The following is a 22,162-nucleotide window of genomic DNA, read 5'->3' as shown; positions in this document are numbered from 1 at the left end:
TAACTTGGATGGCGGTTATGTGAAGTTCACTATCATTCTTTCAAATGTATATATACTCTCTCACTTTTAAAAATGGGAGTAGATTAACTATACCTGGCACTGGAAAAAATATATATATTTGCAAACCAATAATCCATTTCCTGAGAAACAAAAGCTGCTTTAGAGAATGCACTAATGGGAACACCCTGACTTTCCCACATGTAAAATTGAAGTCAAGAAATTACAAGTGTTACTTTGTGAAAACAAATCTGACTTTCTTGAAAAAAAAAATTCTCCAAACATTAATTCCACTGGACCACTTAGTTTCTTTGAAGGTATTAAATGAAGATTAGAGAAGTAGCACATTGATTCACTTAGCTTTGAAACTTAGCTTTCTGTCTGTTTCTACAGCAGACCAGGGTAGTGTTTTCTTTGCATAAATAAATAAATAAATAGCACTGCATCAAAATAAATATTTGACATTTGGCAAATAAATAGCACTGCATCAAAAACAGAGATGAGCACAAAGACATCTGAGCACCTCTCAGACCTCTGCCTCATTGGAAAGGCCAGTGGGATCAGGAGTAGGCTGGCACATCAGCTGAGAGCTCTACCTGAAGCATTCATCTGCAAACTCAGAGAAGAGATAGGAGAGTTCAAAATTTTAGCACCTGGTGAGATGGAGAACATAATTGTGTTACTAGGGAAAACCAATGTCCAGAGAAACTTCATGAATTACCTAAGATCATAAAATGAGGCAGACCCCAAATACAGTTCCAGTGTGCTTTCCAGTGCATAGTCTGTAGAGAACTGAGGACAGTGAAGCAGATGACAGCCAAACTCATTAGCACACTACAATTTAATTGTCTTAGGGTAGCAGTGAGGAGTCTTCTAAAGAGAAACTTGACTTTTTGATACAATGGCTTAAGAGAGTAGGAAGGCCAGAAACCTGCTGCTTCTGAAAACTGAAACTTCTTAAAAATTTCATAGATTCTGAGAACAAGACTCAGAAGTGCCAGTGTAGGCACATTGCATCCTTTGTGCACAAATTAGCAGAGCTCTGTGACAGATCCACAAATGGTTGTATACTACACAGAGGTTGAGCCAATAGATGCAAATTCTCAACCATTGGATCTCTGTATAGAAATTATCTGATATTGCCATCTCACTGTAGCCACCAATGTAAGTGCTTTCTAAATATTAATAGTGTGTATTGCATGGAGCATTAGGTGTGGTGCATAAACAATGAATTCTAGTACACTGAAAACTAATTTAAAAAAATACAAAATAAAAAAAGACAATGTACATTTCATGCAATCTGTAGTTAAAAACTCAAAAATATGTTTTACCTTCAAAAAAAAGAATGTTAATTTTTAAAATATTTAAAAATCCATTAATTAAAATGTAAGATCACCACCTAAAAACAAGTGTTTTCTTCATTTTTGCATATTTCAGTAGTCCTTGCTTATCTGTGGGAGATACACTCCAAGACCCCAAGTGGACGCTTGAAACTGTGGGTGGTACCAAACCCTGTATATGTTATGTTTTTCCTATACATACTTACATAATAAAATTTAATTTATAAATTAGTCATAATAAATTAGCAACAATAATATAACAATTATAACAAAATACTATAAGAAAAGTTATGTAGTATCTCTCTCAAAATATCTTCTAGTACTGTACTCACCCTTCTTTTGATGATATAAGATGATATAATTCCTACATGAAGAAATGAAGCAAGGGGAATGACATAGACATTGTGACCTAGCATTAGGCTACTATTGGCACCGTGACAATAGACAGAAAGAGGACCATCTACCTCCTGACTGTGGTAGGGAGGGTGTGGTAACTGAAACCACATAAAACCAAACAGCAGAATGGGGGGGGGCAAACTATTACTTGCATATATGTACAGTTTTATAAAGAGAGTCATGTTTGGTACTCTCTGTCATCATTGGGTCATAAAAAGTATTTCAATCTTTTTAGTCTTCATACTTTTATTTAATGAGTATTTATATTTGATATAAATGAATTCATTTATTTGCTACAAATTTGTAGCAGAAATTTAAGAATGATATGTCCATATTGTGTCTTTGGAAACAATCAAGGGAAAACCATGATTTTTCACCCAGTGAATTTAGGAGGGATCTGGGGAGGAGGAGATTTACTAATATTCTTCAAATGAAAAGCTGAACAAGGTCTAAGAAGTGAAGAGATGGGGCAATCACAATGAAGGGCAAAAGAGCAGAGTTGAGGCATTAATAGGAAAGGAGCAGCATGTTCCAAAAGTAATCTTGTTTTAATAAATGCTGTCATGTAAAAAAAAAAAGTTTAAGGAGTTAATGAGAGTAACTGTTGAAACAATTTTTATAAATTTTTTTATAAATACAATAAATAATAATATAATAAAAGCATAGTCATTTTTCTTCTAGAATGTTTACTCAGACTACATTTGAAATATAGGTAGCTAAAGAAACACAGAAATCACATTTGTTATCTTAATTGCAGAAAGCACAGTTCCTGATTCTTCTGCTCTGCAAAAGGTTTAAAAAAAATAGTTCATGCAGACTTTTAGTCCTGAATAGTTTGGACCTTTGACAGGAACAATTTACATAACCATATATTAGAATAAAAATGTTCTAGACAATTACCTAATCCTCCTCACTATAGAGGGAACCAATGGCTTGAAGGCACTAATAGATTAATTCTTAATTTCAGCAGATATGCACTATAAATATAATTTTACTGACAAAATAGATAATTATTATATACCATAAGCATTAATGGTAATTAAGATGATGATTGTGAAGATAATAGTGACAGCTCATTTCTATAGTCCTTGGTACTTTCCAAAGATGCTCTGCATAGGACAAAAATTGACATATTGGCCAATGGACTAGGATAGACAGCCCAGAAATAAATGCACACCTACATGGTCAATTAATCTGTGAAAAAAGGAGGCAATCGAGAAAAGACAGTCTTTTAAACAGATGGTATTGGGAAACCTCCAGTTATAAAACTGGACAGCTACATGCAAAAGAATGAAACTGGACCACTTTCTTATAACCATATAAGAAAATAAAGTCAGAATGGATTAAAGACCTAAATGTGAATCCTGAAACCATGTAACTCTTAGAAGAAAACATGGGCAGTAATCTCTTGGACATCAGCCACAGCAAAATATTTATGGATATGTGTTCTCAAGCAAGGGAAACAAAACCAAAAATAAACTACTAGGACTACATTGAAATAAAAAGCTTTGGCACAGCAAAAGAAATCATCAATAAAACAAAATGGTATCCTAGTAAATGGGAGTAGATATTTGCAATAGATCTGATAAGGGGTTTATATCCAAAATATATAAAGAACTTAACACCAAAAAAATTACCAGATTAAAAAATAGAGTGAATAGACATCTTCCCAAAGAAAACATACAGATGGCTAACAGACACATAAAAAGTTGCTCAACATCACTATCAGGGAAATGCAAATCAAAACCACAAAGAGATATCACCTCACACCAGCCAGAATGGCTAGTATCAAAGAGACAAGAAATAAGAGTTGGCGAGGATGTGGAGAGAAGGGAATCCTTGTGCACTATTAGTGGGAATGTAAACTGGTGTAACCACTGTGGAAGACATTATGGAGGTTCCTCAAAACATTAGAAATACCATACAATCCAATAATTCTACTACTGAGTATTTGCCCAAAGAAAATGAGAATGAAAATTCAAAAAGATACATGCGCCCTTATGTTTATTGAAGCATTATGTATAATAGCTAAGTTATGGAAGCAACCTAAGTGTCTGCTGATAGATGAATAGATAAAGAAGTGGTAGTTTATATGCTTGCAATGAAATATTACTCAGCCATTAAAAAGAATGAGATCTTGGCATTTGTGACAATATGGATGGACCTAGAGAGTATTATGCTAAGTGAATAAGTCAGAGAAAAACAAATACTATATGATTTCACTTATGTGTGGAATCTAAAAAACAAATCAAGTGAACTCTTAAACACAGAGAACAAAGTGGTGATTGTCAGAGTGGAGGTAGGTAGGGGAATAGGCTAAATAGATAATGGAGATTGCAGACCTCCAGTTATATAATAAGTCCCAGGATGAAAAGTACAGTATAAGGAATATAGTCAATACTGTAATAATGTTGTATGATGACAGATGGAGGCTATACTTATGGTGATGAATACTAATGTTTAAATTTTGTCAAAGCAATGAGTTCTATACCCAAAACCAATATAACATCATATGTCAATTATACATAATTTAAAAAAAAGATACTCCACATAGGAATTGTCTTGTATCCTCGTATACAAATTAGTGCCAATCCTGATGTTAGGTACTATCTTACATGAGAGCCTGGATAATCATAACTTTTCCTCAGAGAAGGGAATTTGGTATGTTTACACACAGAACTGTTAGAAGAATTAGCATCTCCAGACCTTTCCACATTTCTGGGGCTAATGAAAAAGAACACTGGGTTTAAGACATGTGAAAACTCTACAATATTGAGAGTCATTTTCAGTTTTCCTACCTGTGATAATAGTAATGATAGTGGCAAAGATAAAATGGAGTCAAATGAATTTAAGTTCCTCAGACAGGTGCCTGGTTCCTAATAGGAACCAGGTATTTCACAAATGTTTATGGAATTTGATGCTGACCCAAAAGTTATAGTTGGAGCATACATTAGGAAGGCCTCCTCAGTGGCAAGTGGCAGAAATCCAATATAAATGGACTTAGAAAGAAATTCATTGGTTCAGGTAACTGGGAAGTTGGCAGGATGAAAACTACACTAGTAATGGCTAGATCTCAAGCCTCCAGCTGTGTCAGCAAGACAGTGCCTCTTTGCTAGCTCTGTGTTGTTGAAATGACTTCCTTCACAAGCAAGCTCTCTCCACACAGTCTGTGAGAACCAGCAGCAGCTCCAGGATTTTACCTTCTGTGGACTTGTTATAATTTACTAAATGGTCATTCTAGCAGAAGTCCTGGTGAGGATTCTCGCTGATCAGGTCTGACTCATCTTTTGAACTGGGGTCAGCGGTCAGGGGTGAACCCTGCCTAACCCATATGGATAATTCCCCAGAGAAGAGATATTCTTTTACCAGAAGAAGAAAAGATGGACAAGTGACAGATAGGGATAGAGATAGATAGTCTGGGATAGAGAAACTTTTTGAACTATCTATGATGAATGAGAACTACATAGTGGGAATTGAGGAGATTTGGGAGTCAGGAAAATAAGTTCGGAATATAACATTCATTCTCCTGTATATTTATAGATACCGAGACTACCGTGACCCTCCTCATTCACTGGTGCCCTATGGCTACACACTGCAGTTTTGGCATGTCCTTGCAGCTCGATTGGCTTTTATCATTGTGTTTGAGGTATGTTCTCTTAACCAATTCCTTTGCCATAATTAAGTAACTAAGAGTAATGCATAAATGTAAGTGTGAGAACTTTCAATGTGATTATGTATGTCCAGAATTATTACAGTGATTTTATATAGCCTCTTTAAAAAGTCTTTTTCTTCCCCTTGAGTTGTCCAAGAAACAACTGAAAGTCTGTTATTGATTGTTTATGGATAGGTCACAAATCATCAGTCCTAATGTTCTAGGGCCATTGTTCTTCTACTTTAGGAAAACTGCAGCTTTTTCCATCACTACTTCTGGAGACTCAGATACATCATGTCTGTAATTTGCTTTTCACAAGCCCTCCAAGGTGATTCTTTCTTATGTAGATGTTCAAGGACTATAGTTTGGAAAACATTGAACTGGCTCTTGTATAAGTGGTAGCCTCTGGTTGTGTGTCATCACAACATTACTCACACTCAGGACATAAATAAGTATTATCTTAGACTCAAAATTGACTTTTAATCTACCTAGCAATTACCTATATTACATGTCAGTAAAAATACATCATCTATTTTTGGTCTTTAAGAAAATTGCTACTAGAAATCATTTGCATTTCTATGACTGTACTTATATATGGAAATTCCATCTCCTGTCATATATATTAAAGTCAGATTAATGCAAACCAGAACTACTTCTTGGCTTGGACTGGACATTTCCTGTACCTCTTCTTCCATCATTTTTTCCTTCATTCCAGGTAACCAAGAAAAGACAAGCTGTTCTTCCCTGGGAATTCAGTTATTTAATACTCTAGAATAATGAGAGCCTTTAAATTATCATCTAATACTTTACTGGTCATCATATAGACAAACAGAAATGACAGTGTTTCTAGAGTTTCAGCTTTAAGTAAGTCAGGTAAAGAATTTGTGGCAGTTTACCAGAAAAAAAGTTTCTTCTTGAAATGATCACTTCCTTTAGGCCTACTGGTCATTTTCGTAATCAAAATTTGCAAAGCAAATTTGGTAATCTGCAAATTTTGAAATGTTTTCTTATAATCTTCCACGATGATGCCCATTTTATACATGAGCAAATTGAAGCTCAGAGTGACTTATTCCCAGGTAAGCAGACACCTCTTCAGTAATAAAAGCTACGGAGCCAGGATTCAACCCTGGGTTTCCTGACTCCATGGTATAGGTACTTCTGGCTCACCTTTACATTCTCTGGCCACTCCTTCTCCGCATTCTTTCCTGATTACTTTTCTCATTCCCTGTGAATTGTCATCAGACCAAGTTTAGTCCTCACCTATCCCTGTGACCATCTTTGCTCACATACTTCCCCTGGCCTCCTTCCACTCTCCAGACACACAAGAAGCTCCACATCGCTGGACTGAGAGGAGTTCTTGCACCAAGTTCCAGGGCTCTTTCCAGCTAAGGATGGTAAATAGAGCTAACTTATTGTATTCTCCTTTATGTTTTTAGCACCTCGTGTTTTGTATAAAGCACCTCATTTCATATTTGATCCCAGACCTCCCGAAAGATCTAAGGGATCGAATGAGAAGAGAGAAGTACTTGATTCAGGAGATGATGTATGAAGCAGAGCTGGAACGTCTCCAAAAGGAACGAAAGGAGAGGAAGAAAAATGGTAAAGCACACCACAATGAGTGGCCATGACCAGGTAGGTGAGAAGTGTGCTCATGGTCTAAAACCTCTCCTTGGGCTGAAGGAGGTGCTTTAAACTTCCTGAGTCAAAGCTTGTCATGTCCTACTGATAGAAATCAAACTCCTTAGAAGTTTCCCAAACCAGCCTGTTTCTAAATTGCACAATTTAACTTTATCTTCCCTTTGCACATAATTCCTGCAACTCTTCTCCACCTCCATGCCACTCTTGGTCTGGCAATCAAGGTCTTTAGGAGTTGGCCTCAGTGTTTCTGAAATAAACCTCCCTCTCACCCTTCCACTCTAGTCTGGATATTATCTTTAAACAGAAAGAAGAGTCATGTGCCTTGGGGATGGAAAGTCACCTTTTTTTTTTTAATTTTTTTATTTCTTTTCAGCGTAACAGTTTTCATTGCTTTTGCACCACACCCAGTGCTCCATGCAATCCATGCCCTCCCTAATACCCATCACCTGGTTCCCCCAACCTCCCACCCCCCCACCCCTTCAAAACCCTCAAGTTCTTTTTCAGAGTCCATAGTCTCTCATGGTTCACCTCCCCTTCCAATTTCCCTCAACTCTCTTCTCCTCTCCATCTCCCCATGTTCTCCATGTTATTTGTTATGCTCCACAAATAAGTGAAACCATATGATAATTGACTCTCTCTGCTTAACTTATTTCACTCAGCAGAATCTCTTCCAGTCCCATCCATGTTGTTACAAAAGTTGGGTATTCATCGTTTCTGATGGAGGCATAATACTCCATAGTGTATATGGACCACATCTTCCTTATCCATTCGTCCATTGAAGGGCATCTTGGTTCTTTCCACAGTTTGAAAGTCACCTTTTTATCTGACCCAAGAGAGCCTTCCCTTCATCACCCATTTATTGTTTCCTACCAGGCTGGTCCATGTCACACCATACCCTCTTAAGTTTTCCCCAGACTCATCAGCCTACTGAGTCTCACTTCTTATAAACTTCCCTGGTTATTTCATCAGTGTTACATGTATTGACACATATATGGATCTGTATTGTTAATTTATGATTTTCAAATAGTTATCAGGCTTCCCCGGCCCAATTTTAAGCACCTTTAGGAAAGTCCTTATGGATGGTAATTTTATTCTTTCAACTAGTTAGCATAGTGTTAAATACATGGCACCCTTTGAACACAATTCAGTTGATAAAGGTTAGGTGGATTAAGGCTAAAAACATTGTAAGAAAGTTTCATAATGTTCCCACATATCTTATCAGAAAATTTTTCTGAAACCTTCTCTCTGACAATTCTATTAGCTATGTGTCCTTGGGCAAGTCAGTTAACCTCTGGGCTTCTGTTTCTTCAGTGATGAAATGATTAGATGAACTCTCTCTTTTGGTATTCTGCACATCTAATACAATAGCATTTCTTTTGCCTTCCTCACCCATCATTCCTCTGTCTCCACTCGTTTGAAGACTAACTTTGAAATCATTGTTCAAAATTTGACCTCCAAAAGAAAAATGAGGTATACAAGGCGGGGAAAGTTATGTTTTTCACTTTTTGTATTGGTTAAGATGTAGCAGATATCTGCAGAGATGTTAGTGAATTTGTGTCACACCAGATCTGTGTTAAGAAGTCCAGAAGGCTAGGGGCACCTGGGTGGCTCAGTGGGTTAAAGCCTCTGCCTTCAGCTCGGGTCGCGATCCCAGGGTCCTGGGATCAAGCCCCACATCGGGCTCTCTGCTCAGCAGGGAGCCTGCCTCCGCCTCTCTCTCTGTCTGCCTCTCTACCTACTTGTGCTCTCTGGCTGTCAAATAAATAAATAAATAATCTAAAAAAAAAAAAAAAAAAAGAAAAAAAAAAAAGAAGTCCAGAAGGCTATTATGAGTTGGATATGAAGGTAGACTTGGAGGAAATCACCCAAATCCCGGACCCACAGGTATTATAGTGGTATACAGATATTGAACAATGCTCTAACCCTCAATTCCAAAGTAGGCCTTGGTTTCACTTAAAATCAAGACATTTTTTACAACATAATAATTTTGCTATTTCCCAAATTTGCCATTTGGCTCTGTGATTTTGGGAAAATTGCTTAATTTTTCTGAGACTTCTTGTTTGGCAGAGCTGATATGCAGTTCAAATAAGGCAATGTATGTGAGACACATATTAAGCAATAAAGTGCTATAGAATACTGTAGGGAATTTGTATAGTTAAACATTTTGTTGTAGTCTGCCAGATTCTAGATCTGGTTTTTCCCATTCTCTATCTGTAGGACCTGGAATGGAATATTCATGTGGATTTGATTTCCACATTTGTAAAAGTAAAGTAGTTGGACTGAACAATACTTTAATAGCCTATCCAGCTTTAATATTCTGAATCCTAGAATTTGTTCCAAGCCCCTTGTCCTGATACCCATTCAGATCACCTCTTCTGTGGCTCTGGTCAGCCATCAGAGGAGAAAGACTGACTATCCAGATGGCTTTGTTTGGGGGTAAGAGGCAGACATTAGTGAAGAACATTGCTCCTAGGAGCTCCAGTGGCTAGAGACCAGGGTGAAGCAATGACATTACCTACACCCAGGGGCTGCACTGGTCTGTAGGGCTGGTAACCAACTGGGAGCTTCTTCTAGCCTCATCACAATGGGCTGCTCTCTCCCCAGAGGCCATTTCTAATTTTTGCTTGAAAGCATAGTGTTTATCTGTCTGACTCTATGCCTGCAACAGTTGGCAGGATGTCACTTTGCTTCAGACTGCCTTTCTGACTCAGTCTGTTCATCTGTAAAGCAGACATAGTAATGTTTGTACCCTACCTGACTCGGTTTGAGGTTACAAATTTTTTAAATGCTTTTGATGCATAGTCAGTACAAAACAACCATTACACATTGTGTTCTTAAGCCATCATGTGTACATAGGGTTTTAATGCCTTCTTTTCTCTTTCTAGGTAATAGTTTATTTCCAAACCAAGGACCTGAATTCTGTTTACTTCTCCCAGCTGTGCAAAAGCACATTCAAGTGAATGACTAAAACGCAGCCGCAGTGCATGTCGCAGACATTGGCAGCAGCAGGGGGGTCAGCACCCTAAAGGACTACTGGAAAATCATGCTGCTGTGAAATCACATTGCAGCACACAATTGCTATCTATCCATAGACCATTCTTGACCAAGCAAGCATGCACGTCATGGGCAGTTACATTCTCAAGTTTTTAAAACCAAGGGGAACTTGTATACTGGGCCTGTTTTTCAGCCTGTTTGCTACCTTTTTTGCATTCTACCCCATGTGAATTTTACAGACACTGGGCTAATAAGAGTATTCAAACACCTGGACACACATTCTTAGAATGTCATCATATGGTCCTAATTCCATGTCACCAAACAATAGAGACAAGACCCTGTTTACAACTTTTTCTTTTTTTTTTTAATTTCAGATCTTTCTGAGGAGATTATTATATATGACATATCTATAGCTATGTGTATGGCCATAGATGTATTTCTCTGTGTACATATGTATAGTCATGTATTCTTACATATGTACATACAAATACAGAGATATATAAAGTACATAGAAATTCCTTATTTGTAAATAGCCAAAGGTTACTGACATGAATGATAAATTTTCACATTTAAATAGTCATCAACATGAAGCCATGTTTAATGCTTGTATAATGTGATGCAATAAAATTTAAAATAAATTTATGCACATGGAATATTTTCAGTTGGGTCTTCTGAAATTCTGTTGTATTTTGTTCTCATAGAACAAGAGAAATCAGAGTGGGATCTTTAAAGAAATGTTTATTACTCCCACATACTCCTGAGAAATCACTTCACCCTTCAGAGAGGCTATTTTTTCTAAATCCATTTTTTCCATCTTGTTTCTGTACTACCTTTTCAGAGTATGAAGCCACCTAATTAGAAATTTCATAGAAAAATATGGAAAATGCCATTGATATACTTTGTTAAAGAAATATGAAATATAGCCAATGATAATTAATGCTGTTTTGATTACCTTGCTTACTAGTCTGGTCTGCTACTGATAGGAAGAAGCCATTCTATCTGGGGGGAAAAAAAAGTTTCTAAGTATGCCTGTTGTGGTAACTCTTTTTCTAGAGATAGCAGAACTTGCCCTTGAACTATGTTATCATCTTGTCTATGTCAGGGAGATGAGAGTGCTCCCATTACTATGTCTAATGAACACTGTCCTCATTCAGATATGTGCTCTCTTAAGCCGATTGATTCCCAAAGACCATAGATGTTTTCTTAGCTTTTATAGAAGCAGGCAGTCAGAGTGGCTTTGGGCAGGCCAGAACTTCAACCATTTCTTAGTTTTGTTTTTCCATGACCTGATGTTCATAGGAGTGAAATTCTAACCCCACCAGGGCCTAAACTATAGAGAAGTACTTTATGGAAACTGAAGACAAAAGGCCATTGAAAGAGTTTTCTTTTCAATCTTTGGCTAAGAAGTCTGTGAAATACTTCACAGCAGCCCCTGGGAGAGGAACTTCTATGAAAAGTCTTAAGAGATGAAATGCAAAGAGACATTCCAATAAAACAAAACTTGCTCTACTGACTTAGCTTGTAACTTCTGTTTGCTATGCCTCTCCAAGCTCCAAACATCATGGCCCAATAAATCCTTGAGGCAGGGAGAGCAGCAAGGGCAAAAGAAAGAATTGCAAGTCCTTCTTTGGGTTTGGAATGGACCATGAACATTAAAAGCTAGGTAGAGGACTACCAAACACACTTGTCAGGACCAAGAAGTAAAACATTTAAGTACCACTTTCTACTGGTCTGAGCATAAACTGAACTTAAGACAGCTCTATAGCCAGAATTTTTTTCTGCCTGTGGAATTCTGCCTTTGCTATTCCAAGTGCTTCAGACAATCACAATTCCTGATATGTTTCTGGCATACAATTCTTTTCTTCCTTTCTTCCTCTTATACTCTCTCCCTCACTTCCTCTTTCCTCCCACCATTCTGCTTGCCCACTCTTCTTCTCTTTCTTTCTACCAATGCAGTGAGTATACTTATTCACCTTCCCCGTTTGGGGTACAAAGAAAATGTGGTGAATATCTTAAGGTGTTTTTAGGTTTGTTGTAGGGAGAAAGGCAAAGAAGGTTATAGAAGAGAATTTCTGATGTAGTTTATAAGAAATCAAGTGTAAGGAGTAACATCACCAAGACAGAGACATAGTTTCCATTTTGTGAGGAAGAGCAAAGTCAGGAACCTAACAACTATTCATGGATAAGACCACTGAGAAAATTTAGAATGCAGGAGTGATGCTGAAGCACCCCCATACAATGGAGACCAAAAAAGATCACATTAGAAGAGCAAGAGGAACAGCTACAGGCTGATGGCATTGTCCCTCCTCCAGGCTGATACAGTGCTATGCCAAGGTCTTTCCTGAGCCTCAGTTCCTCCAGGGAAGAGATGGAGAGTGCTGTGTGGACATTCAGCATCTCTAGCATTGTGGGTCACTTTTTAGCAGTTCCCCTCCTAATTTTCCCCCACAGAAATTACAGGAAAATCTGCAGGACTTGGCTACTGGGATTCTGATTATGATGGAGAAGAGAGAAAGTGCTTGCAACAACCAAAAGTCAGATCTTGGAAAACTGAGTTCTTAGCTATAATGCCAAAGAAGTACTCCCAGCCAGTGGCTTTATCTGCATAGCCATGACCAGGAAACTTGGATGTAGATCCGCCTGATTCAGGTCCTTAAAACACACAAAATGGCTGAATGCACCCAAAAAAACCCACAAAATCCAATGATATGCTGCCTAAAAGACACACATAGACTGGGTGAAGAGATGAAAAAAGATATTTCAAATAAAGGTAGCCAACCAAACAAAACCCAAGCGTAGCTCTAGTTCTAGCAGACAAAATAGGTGTTAAGCTAAAATGGTAAAAAGAGGCAAATAAGGTCATTATACAATGATAAAGGGGTTAATCTATCTATAAAATGCAGCAATTGTGAATATTTGCACCCAACATCGGAGCACATAAATATATAAAGCAAAAGTAATGGAGCTAAAAGGAGAAATGAACAGCAATACAATACTAGTTGGGTACCTTAGCACCCACTGTCAACAGACAGATCATCCAGACAGAAAATCAATAAGGAAATGGCAGATATGAATAACACTATAAACCTAATGGAGCTAACAGACCTATAGAGAACATTCTATCTGACAACACCAGAATACACATTCTTCTCAAATGCACATGGAACATTTTCTAGGATAGACTATATGTTAGCAAATTCAGAAAGCCTGAAACCATACCAAGTATCTTCTCTGCCCATAATGGTATGAAACTAGACATCAATAAAAGGAGGGAAACTGGAAAGTTCATGAATGAATGGAAATTAAATACTCTCCTGAACGACCAATGGGTCAAAGAAGAAATTAAAAATATCTTGGGACAAATGAAAATGGAAACACAAAACACTAGAACTTATGGGATGTAGCAAAGCAGTTCTCAGAGGGAAGCTCATAACAGCAAATGCCTACATTAATAAATAAGACATAATTCAAACAACCTAACTCTACACCATAATGAACTAGAAACAGAAGAAAAACTGAGCCCAAAGGTAGCAGAGGAAGGAAATAAATATTAGAGCAGAAATAAGGAACAAAAAAATTCAAAAGATTATCTTTTCATAAAACCAACTGTTGTTGGTGGGGGGAGCAAGATGGTAGAGGAAAGGAGACCTAAATTTCATCTGGTCCCAGGTATTCAGCTAAATAGTTATCAAACCACTGTTAACAGCTACAAATTAAACAGGAGACTGAAGAGAAGAATAGCAGCAATTCTATGAACAGAAAAGCGACAACTTTCTGGAAGGTAGGGTGTGCAGAGAAGTGAATCCAAGGCAAGATATGGGAATATAGACTGCATGGGGAGATGGGGCCAGCTCCCAGCAAGCAGTAGAGCAGCAGAACACAAAATTAGAAAATTTAGAAGTCTGCTCCACTGAAGGATGTGGCTCCAGAGGCTAAGCCAGGGTGGAGCCCTCACTGGGACAGTGTGGTCTCAGGACCCACCAGGTCACAGAAAGACCAGGGGTGTTTGAGTGTGGCAGAGCTCCCAAGTATTGGAAGGGAACCAGCAGGGAAGGGTACTTGCAAGGAAGCCAGCTGCAGAGACGGGTGTAAGGAGTGCACTCCCAGCTCAGGATTACCATAAACCATGATCCAAAGCAAAGTGTGGCCATTGATCTTCAAGCAGGGACCCCACAAGTGGCAGATCCAAGGAGACACCCCCCCCCCACCTTCTCCACCAGGAGGAGCAGCACAGGAGCTTGCTATAGGAATCTGCTGGGTTTGGAGACTCCAAACAGGGCTGTGAGCCAGAGAAAGAAAGCTCAGTCACAGGCTGGAGGAACTTGGAGTGCAGCTGGAGACTAGGGAGAGAGGCATGATTGACTGCTTTTCTCGAGAAGGCACTGAAGGGGGGGTGGTCCAAGCTCCATTCCTGTGGGGCTGGAAATTGGGAGGCAACTATCTTCATTCCCATCCTCCAAAGCTATATGGAAAGCTTTCAGGGAACAAAAGATAACGAGAGCAGAACCAAGTAGATAACTTAGCCTGGCCGCTGGCAAGGGTGGTACAATTCCACATTGGGAAAAGACATTTGAGAATCACTGCAAGAGGCCCTTCCCCCAGAAGATCATCAAGACAATCCAACCAAGACCAAGTTTACTGATCAATGAGAACTGCAAAACAACCGTGCTAGGGGAAAATAGCATATAAAATTTATGGGAATTTTCCCCATGATTCTTTTGCCTTTCAAAGTTAAATTTTTTAAATTTGTTATTTTTTTTCTATTTTTTAAAATTTTTCCTCTTTTCTATTTAAACCTATTTCAACTATTTTTTCTTCCCAATGTCTTTTTATTTATTTATTTATTTACTTAAACTCTGAAAGAGGTGTTTTTTTTTTAAGATTTTATTTATTTATTTCACAGACAGAAATCACAAGTAGGCACAGAGGCAGGCAGAGAGAGAGGGGGAAGCAGCCTCCCTGCTGAGCACAGAACCCAATGTGGGGCTCGATCCCAGGACCCTGGGATCATAACCTAAGCTGAAGGCAGAGGCTTTAACCCACTGAGCCACCCAGGCACCCCTCAATACCTTTTTAAAAACCTTTTATAATTTTAACTCTTATATTCTATCTCTTCATTGTATTTAATCTTATTTTTTGTATAATTTTTTATTTCTTTAAAATTTGGGGATACAGTTTCTTCTAAAAGACCAAAATATACCCTAAATCTAGCATATGCCTTTGTCCTAATCTCCAGCCTGATCACATTCTCTCTTTTTTTCTTTTTTCAACCAACTGCTTATCTTATCAATTCCTTTTTTAAAATCTCTTTTTTAATCTTCATCTTTACAGTCATATTCTAACCTTTCATTGTGTTTATACACACACACACACACACACACACACACACACACTTTTTTTTCTTTCTCTAAAATTTTGGGAGGTAGTTTCTTCTAACAGACCAAAATATACCCAAAATCAAGTTTGTGGCTATTCACCAGCCTAATCATAATTTTTTTCCTTTCTTCTCCCCCTGGTTTTGGGTCTCTTCTTTTTTTTTTTTTTTTAATTTTCAGCATAACAGTATTCCTTCTTTTTGCACCACACCCAGTGCTCCATGCAATCTGTGCAATTTGTATGGTTTTGGGTCTCTTCTGATTGGCTTAGTGTATATTTTTCTGGGGTTGTTATTATCCTTTTAGCATTTTGTTCTCTCACTCATCTATTCTTCTCTGGATGAAATGACAAGGTGGGAAACTCAACTCAAAAAAAAAAAAAAAGAATAAGAGGCAGTACTGACTGCTAGAACCTTAATCAATACGGACATTAGTAAGGTATCAGAACTAGAGTTCAAAATGACAATTATAAAAGATGTTAGAGGTCTGGAAAAAAGCATAGGATTGGGATCATTCCTGCATATTTTCAGAATACAATGCTTTGAAACTAGAACTCAACCACATGAGGAAAGTTGGAAAGAACTCAAAAACATGGAGGCTAAAGAGCATCTTATTAAAGAATGAATGAGTCAACCAGGAAATTAAGAACTAAAAAAAGATGGGGCCCTTGGGTGGCTCAGTGGGTTACCCCTCTGCCTTTGGCTCAGGTCATGATCTCAGGGTCTCGGACTGAGCTGCACATCAGGCTCTCTGCTCAGCAGGGAGCCTGCTTCCCTCTCTCTGCCTGCCGCTCTGCCTACTTGTGATCTCTCTCTCTGCAAATAAATAAATAAAATCTTTAAAAAAAAGAATTAAAAAAAAGAAACTCATGGAAACAAGTGAAAATGAAAACTCAACTGTTCAAAATCTGTGGGACACAGCAAAGGCAGTCCTGAGAGGAAAGTATATAGCAATATGAGCATTTCTCAAGAAACAAGAAAGGTCTCAAAAACACAACCTAACCCTACACCTAATGGAGCTGGAGAAAGAACAGCAAAGAAAGCCTAAACCCAGCAGGAGAATAGAAATCATAAAGATCAGAGCAGAAATCAATGAAATAGAAACCAAAAAAACAATAGAACAGATCAACGAAACTAGGAGCTAGTTCTTTGAAAGAATTAATAAAATTGATAAACCCCTGACCAAACCTATCAAAAAGAAAAGAGAAAGTACCAAAATTAATAAAATCATAAATGAAAGAGGAGAGATCACAACCAACACCAAAGAAATACAATTATAAGAACATGTTATGAGCAACTATACACCAGCAAATTTGAGAATCTCGAAGAAATGGATGCATTCCTAGAGACATATAAACTACCACAACTGAACCAGGAAGAAATAGAAAACCTGAACAGACCCAAAACCAGGAGATTGAAGCAGTCATCAAAAACCTCCCAACAAACATGAGCCCTAGGATAGACAGCTTCCTGGGGGAATTCTACCAAACATTTAAAGAAGAATTAATACTTATTCTCCTGAAACTTTTCCAAAAAAACAGAAATGGAAGGAAAACTTCCAAACAGCATTACCTTGATCTCCAAACCAGACAAAGACCCCATCAAAAAGGAGAATTACAGATGAATATCCTTGATGAACATGGATGCAAAAATTCTCACCAAATTACTAGCCAATAGGATCAAACAGTACATTAAAAAGATTATTCACCACGACCAAGTGGGATTTATTCCTGGGCTGCAAGTTTGGTTCAATATCCACAAATCAATCAATGTGATGCAATACATTAATAAAAGAACATGAACCACATGGTATTCTCAACAGATGCTGAAAAAGCATTTGACAAAGTACAGCATCCTTTCTTGATCAAAACTCTTAATACAGTGTAGGGATACAGCGTACATACCTGAGTATCATCAAAACCATCTATTAAAAACCCACAGCAGGGGCGCCTGGGTGGCTCAGTGGTTAAAGCCTCTGCCTTTAACCTAGGCTCAGGTCATGATCCCAGGGTCCTGGGATCGAGCCTCACATCGGGCTCTCTGCTCAGCAGGGAGCCTGCCTCCTCCTCTTCTCTCTCTCTGCCTGCCTCTCTGCCTACTTGTGATCTGTCTGTCAAATAAATAAAAATCTTTAAAAACCCACAGCAAATATCATTCTCATTGGGGAAAAACTGAGATCTTTTCCCCTAAGGTCAGAAACACAACACAACTGTCCATTATCACCACTGCTATTCAGCGTAGTACTAGAAATTCCAATCAGTCAACAAAAAGAAATAAAAGGCATCTGAAAGTCAAACTCTCACTCTCTGCAGATGATATGATACGTTACGTGAAAAACCAAAAAGACTCCACTCCAAAACTGCTAGAACTCATACAGGAATTCAGTAAAGTGTCAGGATATAAAATCAGTGCACAGAAATCAGCTGCATTTCTATGCACCAACAGCAAGACAGAAGAAAGAGAAATTAAGAAGTCGATCCCAATAATAATTTCACCCAAAACCATAATATACCTAGGAAAAATCTAACCAAAGAGACAAAGAATCTGTACTCAGAAAACGAGACTACTTATGAAAGAAATTGAGGAAGACACAAAGAAATGGAAAAACATTCCATGATCATGAATTAGAAGAACAAATATTGTGAAAATGTCCATGCTACCTAGAGCAATCTACACATTTAATGCAATCTCTATCAAAATACAATCAACTTTTTAAAATTTAATTTTTTCAATGTTCTGAGATTGTTTATGGAACACCCAGTGCTCCATGACACCCACCACTAGGCTCTGAGATACCACCTTACACCAGTTAGAATGGGCAAAAAACAAAACAAAACAAAACAAAACAAAGAAAAAAAAAAGAAGACAAGAAACAAGTGTTGGAGAGGATGTGGAGAAAGGAGAACCCTCTTACACTGTTGGTGGTAATGCAAGTTGGTACAGCCACTTTGGGAAATAGTGTAGAGTTTCCTTAAAAAATTAAAACTAAAGCTCCCTTATGACCCTGCAGTTACACTATTTGGTATTTACTCCAAAGATACAGATGCAGTGAAAAGAAGTTCCGTATGTACCCCAATGTTCATAGCAGCAATGGGCATCAACTTTTTTCAAATAAATGGAACAAGTAATTCTAAAACTTATATAGAACTGAGAAAGACCCCAAATAGCCAGAGTAATGTTGAAAAAGAAAGCCAAAGTTGGTGGCATCATAATTCCAGACTTCAAGCTTTATTACAAAGCTGTCATCATCAAGACAGCATGGTACTAGTGCAAAAACAGACACATAGATAAATGGAACAGAATAGAGAGCCCACAGATGGACCCTCAACTCTAAGGTCAACTAATCTTTGACAAAGCAGGCATGAATGTCCAATGGAAAAAAGTCAACATTTTCAACAAATGGTGTTGGGAAAATTGGACAGCCACGTGCAGAAGAATGAAACTGAACCACTTCCTTACACCATACACAAAAATAGACTCCAAATGGATGAAAGACCTCAATGTGAGACAGGAATGCATAAAAATCCTTGAGGAGAACACAGGCAGCAACCTCTTTGACCTCAGCTGCAGCAACTTCTTCCTAGAAACATCACCAAAGGCAAGGGAGGCAAAAAGGCAAACATGAACTATTGGGACTTCATCAAGATCAAAAGCTTTTGACAGCAAAGAAAACAGTCAGCAAAACCAAAAGACAACAGACAGAATGAGAGAAGATATTGGCAAATGACTGACAGATAAAGGGCTAGTATCCAAATATCTATAAAGAACATATCAAATTCAACACCCAAAGAACAAATAATCCAATCAGGAAATGCACAGAAGACATGAGCAGACATTTCTGCAAATAACACATCCAAATGACCAACAGACACATGAAAAAGTGCTCCATATCACTCGGCATCAGGGAAATACAAATCAAAACAACAGTGAGATACCACCTCACACCAATCAGAATGTTAAAATTAAGTTAAGTCAGGAAATGACAGATGCTGGCGAGGATGCAGAGAAAGGGGAACCCTCCTACACTGTTGATGGGAATGCAAGCTAGTGCAGCCACTCTGGGAAACAGTATGGAGGTTTCTCAGAAAGTTGAAAATAGAGTTACCCTATGACCCAGCAATTGCACTACTGGGTATTTACCCCAAAGATACAAATGTAGTGATCTGAAGGGGCATGAGCACCCGAATGTTTATAGCAGCAATGTCCACAATAGCCAAACTATGGAAAGAGCCTAGATGTCCATCAACAGATGTATGGATAAAGAAGATATGGTATGTATATACAATGGAATACTATGCAGCCATCAAAAAACCCAAAATCTTACCATTTGCAATGACGTGGATGGAACTAGAGGGTAGTATGCAAAGTGAAATAAGTCAATCAGAGAAAGACAATTATCATATGACCTCATTGATATGAAGAATTTGAGAAAGAAGACTATTGAGGATCATAGGGGAAGGGAGGGGAAAATGAAACAAGATGAAACCAGAGAGAGAGACAAACCATAAGAGACTCTTAATCTTGGTCAACAAACTGAGAGCTGCTGGAGAGGAGGGGGTGGGAGTGATGGGGTGGCTGGGTGATGGTCTTTGGGGAGGGTATGTGCCATAGTGAATGCTGTGAATTGTGTAAGACTGATGAATCACAGACATGTACCCCTGAAACAAATAATATATGTTAATTTTTTTAAAAAATTTTTAAATCATTTTTTAATTTATTTTCAGCATAACAGTATTCATTGTTTTTGTACCACATCCAGTGCTCCATGCAATCCGTGCCCTCTCTAATACCCACCACCTGGTTCCCCCAACCTCCCACCCCCCCACCTCTTCAAACCCTTCAGATTGTTTTTCAGAGTCCATAGTCTCTCATTGTTCACCTCCCCTTCCAATTTCCCCCAAATCCCTTCTCCTAACTCCTCATGTCCTCCATGCTATTTGTTATGCTCCACAAATAAGTGAAACCATATGATAATTGACCCTCTTCTGCTTGACTTATAAGGAAGATGTGGTACATATACATTGTGGAGTATTATACCTCCATCAGAAAAGATGAATACCCAACTTTTGTATCAACATGAACGGGACTGGAAGAGATTATGCTGAGTGAAATAAGTCAAGCAGAGAGAGTCAATTATTATATGTTAATTTAAAAAAAACAGCTGTTAGTTTTGTTAAACAAACTGACAACCTTTAGCAAGACTAACCAAGGAGAAAAGAGGACCTAAATAAACAAAACTGTAAATGAAAAAAAAAAAAAAAAAAGAAAAGAGACATTATAACTGAATCCATAGAAATAAAATGATCATAAGAGACAACTAAGAACAACTACATGCCAACAAGCTGGAATACCTAGAAGAAATGAAAAAATTTCTAGAAACATGCAACCACTAAGACTAAATCAGGAAGAAATAGAAAATCTGAACAGAGCAATTTCTAGTAAGGTAATCAAATTGGTAATGAAAAATCTCCCAATGAAGAAAATCTTTAGTCCAGATGGCTTCAATGGTACATTTTGCCAACAATTTAAGAATTAATGCCAATACTTCTCAAATCTAAAAAAAAAAAAAAATTAAAGAAGATGGAAGGCTTCAAAATTCATTTTGCGAGGTCAGGATTACTCTAATGCCAAAATCAGAAAAGGACACTATCAAAGAAAACGACAGCCCAGTGTCCCTAATGAATAAGATGAAAAAATTCTCAATAAGTAACTAGCAAACTGAGCAGCACATTAAGAGAGTTATTCACAGGGGCACCTAGGTGGCTCAATAAGTTAAACATCTGCATTTGTATCAGCTTATGATCCCAGAGTCCTGGGATCAAGTCCTGTGTTGGGCTTTGTGCTCCGTACAGAGTCTGCTTGTCCCACTCCCTTTGCCCCTTCCCACTGCTCATACTCTCTCTCTCTCAAATAAATAAAATCTTTAAAAAGGGTGGGGGGCGCCTAGGTGGCCAGTGGATTAAAGCCTCTGCCTTCAACTTGGGTCATGGTCCCAGGGTCTTGGGATTGAGCCCCGCAGCAGGCTCTCTTCTCAGCAGGGAGCCTGCTTTCTCTCTCTCTCTCTCTGCCTGTCTCTCTGCCTACTTGTGATTTCTGTCAAATCTATAAAATCTTTAAAAAAATCTTAAAAAAAAAAGAAGGGTCATTCATCATGATCAAGTGGGATTTATCCTTGGGTGCAATGATGGTTCAACATACACAAATCAATAAAGTGATACATCTCATCAATAGAATGAAAGAAAAAATATCATATGATTATTTCAATAGATGCACATAAAGTTTTTTGAAAAAATTCAACATTTGTTCATAATAATAACTCCTAAAAAATTATATATAGAAGGAACATACTTCAACATAATAAAGGTCATATATGGCTATCCCACAGCTAACATACTCAATAATGAAAAGCTGAAAGCTTTCCTCTAAGAGCAAGAAAAAAAAATGCCTACTCTCATCATTCCCATTTAACATAGTATTTGAAGCTCTATCCAGAGGAATCAGACAAGATATAAACAACATCAGAAATGCAAAGAAGTAAAATTGTCTCTATTTGCAGATTTTATATAAAGAAAATATATAGACTGACTACAATTTCTAAAAAATTGTTAGACCTAACCAATGATTTAAGTAAAGTTGTAGGAAATAAAAGTAAATAAAAAATCCATAGCATTTCTCATGGGTTAGAAGAACAAATATTAAAATTTTCATACTACCCAAAGCAATCTACAGATTTAACACAATCCCTATCAAAATACTAACAGCATTTTTTCA

At 37.8% G+C, this 22,162-nt stretch overlaps 1 protein-coding gene across 1 annotated transcript in view; it reads left to right on the top strand.

The window, feature by feature from the left end:
* Positions 1-10,016, top strand: part of LOC111142315 (anoctamin 4) — a 238,137-nt gene extending 228,121 nt beyond the window's left edge. The window contains exons 25-27 of the mRNA XM_022495363.1: positions 5,274-5,379; positions 6,822-7,017; positions 9,909-10,016. Of these exons, the coding sequence (XP_022351071.1) occupies positions 5,274-5,379; positions 6,822-7,013 (298 nt within the window). The 3' untranslated portion in view covers positions 7,014-7,017; positions 9,909-10,016. The remainder of the gene's footprint in view (positions 1-5,273; positions 5,380-6,821; positions 7,018-9,908) is intronic.
* The last annotated feature ends 12,146 nt before the right edge of the window (positions 10,017-22,162 follow it).

This window comes from Enhydra lutris, unplaced genomic scaffold (assembly GCF_002288905.1).
Source record: "Enhydra lutris kenyoni isolate GAN:26980312 unplaced genomic scaffold, ASM228890v2 scaffoldscaffold7, whole genome shotgun sequence".
NCBI classification, from domain to species: Eukaryota; Metazoa; Chordata; class Mammalia; order Carnivora; family Mustelidae; genus Enhydra; species Enhydra lutris.
Note: the sequence above shows the minus strand (reverse complement) of the source record. Positions and strands in the feature narration are given on the sequence as shown.